This window comes from Pseudophryne corroboree, chromosome 1, assembly GCF_028390025.1.
Source record: "Pseudophryne corroboree isolate aPseCor3 chromosome 1, aPseCor3.hap2, whole genome shotgun sequence".
NCBI lineage: Eukaryota > Metazoa > Chordata > Amphibia > Anura > Myobatrachidae > Pseudophryne > Pseudophryne corroboree.
The window spans coordinates 165,939,557-165,946,966 of NC_086444.1; the positions used below are offsets into that span (position 1 = coordinate 165,939,557).

Here is a 7,410-nt window from a genome sequence, read left to right on the forward strand (position 1 = left end):
ATATATATATCTCTCAAATTAATCATGGAATAAAACAGCCAGCCATCAGCACACATTGCACATCTGTGGACTTTCACTGATCCTTGCTGGTTTGCTTTTGCAGTTCAACAAGTCATCGAGACTCACCTCTTACAGCTTCTTCAAAGTATCAAAGAGTAATGGACTCCGCGACATGAAACAGAAGATGCAGATAGATTGTGCCCTGCAGTGATTATATTTGTTTTACACCCTAGGAGATGTGATGTTTAATGAAATCTGAACGTAGTTTTTCCACCTGACATACTAATACGGTAGTCGCTCCATGCATTTACTGACAAAAAGTCTATACGGTATAAACTGACCAGAAAGACCTCTTACAGCAGGATATGTTTCTGTATAGTAGAGAGAGAGCTTTCCACCAGCTGATGGCTACTGTGCACAATGGGAGTAGTTGTTTCTGTTACTTACCCAGCTCTATTATACTTTATGGCCCTGATTCTGAGTCTGATGGATCTCCTAGACATCTGCAGTCTACACATGTGCTGTGCCCTGCATACACCCAGAGATCGAAGAGCAGTCTAATTGATCTACCCAATGACTGATCTCTCTCTCTTAGTGAAATGAGCATTTCTGGGCGGCGAAAAAAAGATTGAGAGTGTTTAACCACCCCAACTCCTGGCGCAAATGATGAATTAAATTTAAGTTGGCTATACAGCAGCTGCAAGCACTGAGGGACTGCTACCTCCCCCAAACAACAAAAATATATACACAAGAGTGCTGCGCTTGATGTATGCTTAATGATAATCATAGAGTGAGCCCCATCGTCTTGAGGAAGTCCCGGGAGACGGGACGAAACGCGTTGACATCACTCCTTTTGCTCAGCCCACAGACGCACTGACCGCTGCCAGCCACATTCCTTTGCAGCGGTGAATTTGAATTTGATAATCAGCCTCAGAGAATCTGTACCGGTACGCCAGGTCAGCATACCACTGCAGCGTCCATACCCGCCCGCCAGGGCAGAATCAACTGCACCGTGCTAGTGCCGGCGGCGGACGCTTGGAAGTTATCCCGGTACCTCCTGCGCTGCGAGACTGAATCTTCCCGCAGGTCGGGTAAATATTATCAGCGGCATTTCCTCTGCACTGGGACGCCAGTAGCATAGAGGACGGGAGCTACAATCATTCTTATACAGGCTGTATTAACTGTTGCAATTCAGTTTTATTGATACAAAGAGACCAAAACTAGGTCTATGTGGCAGCATTGAAGTTACATTGTTACAAATCATTTCAACAAAGTGACATATTTAGAACGTCTTATCAGTGTGCTTGAGCTTTCTTTTATCAATGGTTTTTATTGTACTATATTGTGTGTGTAAATAAATTTGTTTAAATTTTATCAGCAAGTTCCATATGTGTTTTAAATTGATTTAAGCAGACACCTGTGTATCTATTAATTTTTAATCAATTATCATTAAGCATACATCAAGCGCAGCACTCTTGTGTATATATTTCTGGGCGGCGATCATGCAAATCCGTGTCACTGGCGTGTTGTGGCCGCGTAGGCTGATTTCCGCAATCATTCATAGCCTGCGGATGAAGATAGGACGTCTGTCTCGGGTGGTTCTTTTACACCCAGCATGGGGCTGATGTAAGTCCTGATACTAATAATGACAGGTGCAGATGAAAAACCAGTGGGCAGCCTGCCCATCTGCATGATGGCGGATGGATAATCACATGGATACGCGCAATAGTATAGGATCGCATCTGGCTGCACTTGCGTCTGACTCGGAATCAGACCCTCCCGTCCCACCATCTGGTTACTCACTGTGCTGTAGCATCAGCATTATATTGCTGCTTCTCTGGACAGGACTTTTGTATGGCATGAAGTGTCACTAGGCTGCACAGCGCAGCCACTAAGATGCATGTAAGTGCAGTCCTCTATTTCACAATATTGTCTGTGTGTGTGTAGAAGTATATGATGACTCTATAACAACATCAAGTTGACAACACGCCGTGTGTAATACTTCCCCTTTGTATGTATGCTTGTATTTATTATAACATTGGATGACTGTTGTACCCAAAATGATCCTGGTGTAGAGGAAGCCAATGAAACGTAAATGATGTGATGTGACCGGAAACCCTCATTTGGTTGCCCGAGCTTGGTAACTTAGTAACCTCTATCTGTAGCCTAGTATAAATGTCAGTGAGTCTACATACGTTACTGGTGTGTATAGTTTTCTTTCCCCATCCATGTTAACTGTAAGAATTGATGCATTATTTATTTTGATTTTGCACAAGTTACTTGAAATGTTCTTATTTCAGAGAAATGCAATTGTAGTAGTCTGGGTGTATTTGTGTAATACGTAGGCTAGTATTCCTTAACTGGTAGAAGACCAACGTATTATGTCCTGTGACTGTAATAGGGTTATGGTAAGCCATATATATGTGGAACTGTATTGTGCAATGTTAAATGTTTCCTCTCCTTGTTTCCTTTGTGCAAGTGTGTCTATGCCTGCCTATACAATAGTGTATGTATATAGTGTATATGACTTATGTTGCACGTGTTTATGTTTACAGATGGATATGCAATTATAAATAAATTGATCTTGTATTACCCTTTTTTCATTAATATGCTGCTGTATCCATGTTTTTGCATATAGAGGTTTTAGATGGAAATCTACTTTGCCCATTTCTTTCTATTAAATTACTGGCAATATGCAAGTTGTGTCATTCCGGAATGGCACGTAGCATCCATCCACATTGCACATTTTGCATCTCACCCATATACAGATGGGTCCACGGTTATCTTTACTAGTTTTCTGCGCCTAGGCACTACATGTCTTATTAGCATAAACCCTTCATCTATTGTTCTCGGCTGCAATACAATACAGAGAACAATACAGCAGGGGATTAAGTCATTACAGCAGGGGATTAAAGGGGGGTACTCACGGAGCGATATTCTAAGCAATCTGACTAGATTGCTTAGAATTTGAGCATTATCGCTCCGTGTGTACCCCCTGCAGCGATAGCGATGCTCAGCCCCTCGCATCGCTATCGCTGGTGCTAGATTGGCCTGCATGCACGCTGTGCTGAGCGGCGGGAGAGATGTGTGCTGAGCGGTTCGTTCAGCACACATCTCTCCCGCATCGGCCCGTCTATATGGGCCTTTAGCCCGACTGGCCAGTCTCAGTTAATCCTATTAAAGGTCAAGATAAACGTGGACCCATCTGTAGGTTGGCATCAAAACTTGCAATGTGGGATGTACCTTGGCTGGCTAATACTGTAGGTGCGCAGTGGAGAATCACGGCGGCACATCACCCTAAGAATGCTAATAAATCACTGTGAGGCTTCCAGTATGGCACGTCGCCTTTTAAAATATTTTTCTCTTACGTCCTAGAGGATGCTGGGGACTCCAAAAGGACCATGGGGTATAGACGGGATCTGCAGGAGACATGGGCACACTAAAAGACTTTGACTGCGTGTGAACTGGCTACTCCCTCTATGTCCCTCCCCCAGACATCAGTTAGTTAGATTCTGTGCCCAGGAGTGACTGGACACACACTAGGGGAGCTCTACGGAGTTTCTCTGGAAAATACTTTGTTAGGTTTGTTATTTTCAGGGAGACCTGCTGGCTACAGGCTCCCTGCTTCGTGGGACTGAGGGGAGAGAAGTCAGACCTACTTCTTCTGAGTTAAGGGCTCTGCTTCTTAGACTACTGGACACCATTAGCTCCAGAGGGTTCGATCACTTGGTGCGCCTAGCTGCTTGTTTCCGGAGCCGCGCTGTCACCCCCCTCACAGAAGCCAGAAGTAAGAAGCCGGGTGAGTATTAGAACAACAGAAGACTTCTGTGACGGCAGAAGACTTCAGTAACGGAGGTACAGCGCAGCGGTCGCGCTGCGCTCCATGCTCCCACACACACACCAACTGCACTCACAGGGTGCAGGGCGCTAGGGGGGAGCGCCCTGGGCAGCAATGTTACTGAGGGCTTTTAACTGGCAAAAGAGGCATATTCGGTGCCCGGACACCGTGTACGATACCCCTGCCAGTATAAATGTTTTTAAATTTAAGCGGGACTACAGCGCACCGGGAAGGGGCGGAGCTTAGCCGCACAGCTTACCAGCACCATTTTATCTCTTCACAGCCGCTGCAGAGACGCTGGCCCGGACCTCCACTCTCCTTACAAGTACTGGGGAGCAAAACGGGGGGGGGGGGGGGGGGCACAAGCAATTTGGTGCTATATATGTATATATAACTACAGCGCAACCATCATATGCTATTTATTTAGTAGTATATGGGCGCTGGGGTGTGAGCTGGCATACTCCCTCTGTGTTCTCTCTACAGGCTTCCCTGTGGGTCTGTCCCCTTTTGGCCGGTGTGAGTGGGTCGGTACTGCATGTCAACATGTCTTAGGCTGAGTGTTCCTCCCCGGAGGAAGTTACTGGGGGCGCGGAGAAAGATTTGGAAATGACTCTGTCGGCACAGCCGACTGCTGATTAGGTGAATATGTTGAGTACATTGAATGCAAACATAGCATTATTGTCTAAGAGGCTGGATAAATCTGATTCTCAGACACAAACATGCAGAAAATCCAGGGAGGACTCCTTGTCTCGGGTACAGACCCCCTCAGGGTCACAAAAACGTTCATTTACCCAGATGGCAGAGACAGATACCGACACAGACTCTGATTCCAGTGTCGACTTCAATGAGGCCAGTTTACATCCGAAAGTGGTTAAGAGTATTCAGTACATGATTGTGGCTATTAAAGATGTTTTACATATTTCTGAGGAACCTCCTGTTCCAGATACAAGGGTTTGTTTATTTAAAGGGAAAAAGCCTGAGGTGACATTTTCCCTCCCTCATGAACTGAACGCTTTTTGTGAAAAGGCTTGGGAGTCGCCTGACAAAAGGTGGCAGATTCCCAAGAGAATTTTTATGGCATATCCTTTCCCCTCTGACGACAGGGAGAAATGGGAGTCGTCACCCAACGTGGACAAGGCTTTATCCCGACTGTCCAAAAAGGTGGCGCTTCCATCTCCTGACACGGCTGCCCTCAACAATCCGGCGGATCGCAAGCAGGAGACGACATTGAAGGCCATTTTCGTTACTACTGGTGCACTACTCAGGCCTGCTGTGGAGTCGGAATGCTGATGCCGACTCCAAGTAAGCTATGGACGCTCTCCCTTTTAAAGGTAGTGTTTTGTTTGGTGACGGCCTTGCTGACCCGGTGTCTACCGCTACTGCGGGTAAGTCATCTTTTCTTCCTTATGTTCCCACACAACAGAAAAAGGCGCCCCATTATCGGATGCAGTCCTTTCGACCTAATAAATACAAAAAAGGAAAGGGCTCGTCCTTCCTCGCTTCAAAGGGTAGAGGAAGGGGAAAGCGGGCGCCTGCTGTGTCTGGCGCCCAGGACCAAAAGTCCTCCCCCGCCTCTACCAAGTCCACCGCATGACGCTGGGGCTCCCCTGCGGGAGTCCGTGCCGGTGGGGGGCCGTCTCCGAATCTTCAGTCAGGTCCGGTTTCAATCGGCCCTGGATCCTAGGGTCTTAGACATAGTGTCCCAAGGGTATAAACTTGAGTTTCAGGTGATGCCCCCCCGCCGCTTTTTCAAATCGGCCTTGCCAGTTTCTCTTCCAGAAAGAGAAGTAGTAAAACGCTGCGATACAAAAGCTGTGTCAACAGAGGGTCATTGTCCCGGTTTCTCCGTCCCAACGGGGGGAAGTGTTCTATTCGAGCCTCTTTGTCGTGTCGAATCCGGACGGCTCGGTCAGACCGATTCTGAACCTAAAATCCCTCAATCCATACTTGAAAACTTTCAAGTTCAAGATGGAATCTCTTCGAGCTGTGATCTCCAGCTTAGAAGGGGCGGCTTTTATGGCGTCAGTCGACATAAAGGATGCCTACTTACACGTCCCGATATATCCTCCTCATCAGGCCTTCCTAAGATTTGCGGTGCAGGATTGTCATTACCAATTTCAGACGTTGTCGTTTGGGCTTTCCACGGCCCCGAGGGTCTTCACCAAGGTGATGGCGGAAATGATGGTACTCCTACGCAAGCAGGGTGTCACAATTATCCCGTACTTGGACGATCTCCTGATAAAGGAGAGATCAAAATATCAGTTGCTAAGAATCGTAGAACTCTCCCTGGCGGTTCTGCAACATAATGGTTGGATTGGATTCTCAATTTGCCAAAGTCTCAGTTGATTCCGACAACTCGGCTGCCCTTCTTGGGTGTGATCCTAGACACGGAACTAAGGAGTGTGTTTCTTCCGGCGGAAAAAGCTCTGGAAATCCAGACCATGGTCAAGGAGATTCTGAAACCGGTAAGAGTGTCGATTCATCAATGCACTCGACTGCTAGGGAAGATAGTTGTGGCTTACGAAGCTATTCCGTTTGGCAGGTTTCATGCCCGGGTGTTCCAGTGGGATCTGCTGAACAAATGGTCCGGGTCTCACCTGCACATGCACCGGAAAATAAGTCTATCTTCCAGGACCAGAATTTCTCTCCTGTGGTGGCTGCAAAGTTCTCACCTTCTAGAGCAGGGGTGGGCAATTATTTCAGCTGGGGGGCCGCTTAACACTTCCAGCGAATATTCGAGGGCCACACACAAAATACTCAAAAAGAGATCCCTTTTTACACATTACGGCAGACAGCGCCCCTGTTTTTACACATTACGGCAGACAGCGCCCCTGTTTTTACACATTACGGCAGACAGCGCCCCTGTTTTTACACATTACGGCAGACAGCGCCCCCGTTTTTATAATTACGGCAGACAGCGCCCCCGTTTTTACACATTACGGCAGACAGCGCCCCCGTTTTTACACATTACGGCAGACAGCGCCCCTGTTTTTACACATTACGGCAGACAGCGCCTCTGTTTTTACACATTACGGCAGACAGCGTCCCTGTTTTTACACATTACGGCAGACAGCGCCCCCGTTTTTACACATTACGGCAGACAGCGCCCCCGTTTTTTCACATTACGGCAGACAGCGCCCCCGTTTTTTCACATTACGGCAGACAGCGCCCCCGTTTTTACACATTACGGCAGACAGCGCCCCCGTTTTTATACATTACGGCAGACAGCGCCCCCGTTTTTACACATTACGGCAGACAGCGCCCCCGTTTTTACACATTACGGCAGACAGCGCCCCCGTTTTTTCACATTACGGCAGACAACGCCCCGTTTTTACACATTACGGCAGACAGCGCCCCCGTTTTTATACATTACGGCAGACAGCGCCCCCGTTTTTACACATTACGGCAGATAGGGCCCCCGTTTTTACACATTACGGCAGACAGTCCCTACCCCCCTTTCCCCCCCCCTCCCCTAAACCCATATTGCAGTTTTTAACTCCCCTCCCTCCCCACCCCTAAACCTATATAGCAGCTTAAGCAGTGATCCAGGGGCTGGCTGGACAGGGGATTTA

The 7,410-nt window shown here is 47.6% G+C and overlaps 1 protein-coding gene across 1 annotated transcript in view; it reads left to right on the forward strand.

Moving 5' to 3' along the window:
* ANKRA2 (ankyrin repeat family A member 2) overlaps positions 1–2,607 on the forward strand; it is a 53,061-nt gene extending 50,454 nt beyond the window's left edge. Inside the window, exon 9 of the mRNA XM_063963872.1 lies at positions 104–2,607. Within this exon, the coding sequence (XP_063819942.1) occupies positions 104–159 (56 nt within the window). The 3' untranslated portion in view covers positions 160–2,607. The remainder of the gene's footprint in view (positions 1–103) is intronic.
* The last annotated feature ends 4,803 nt before the right edge of the window (positions 2,608–7,410 follow it).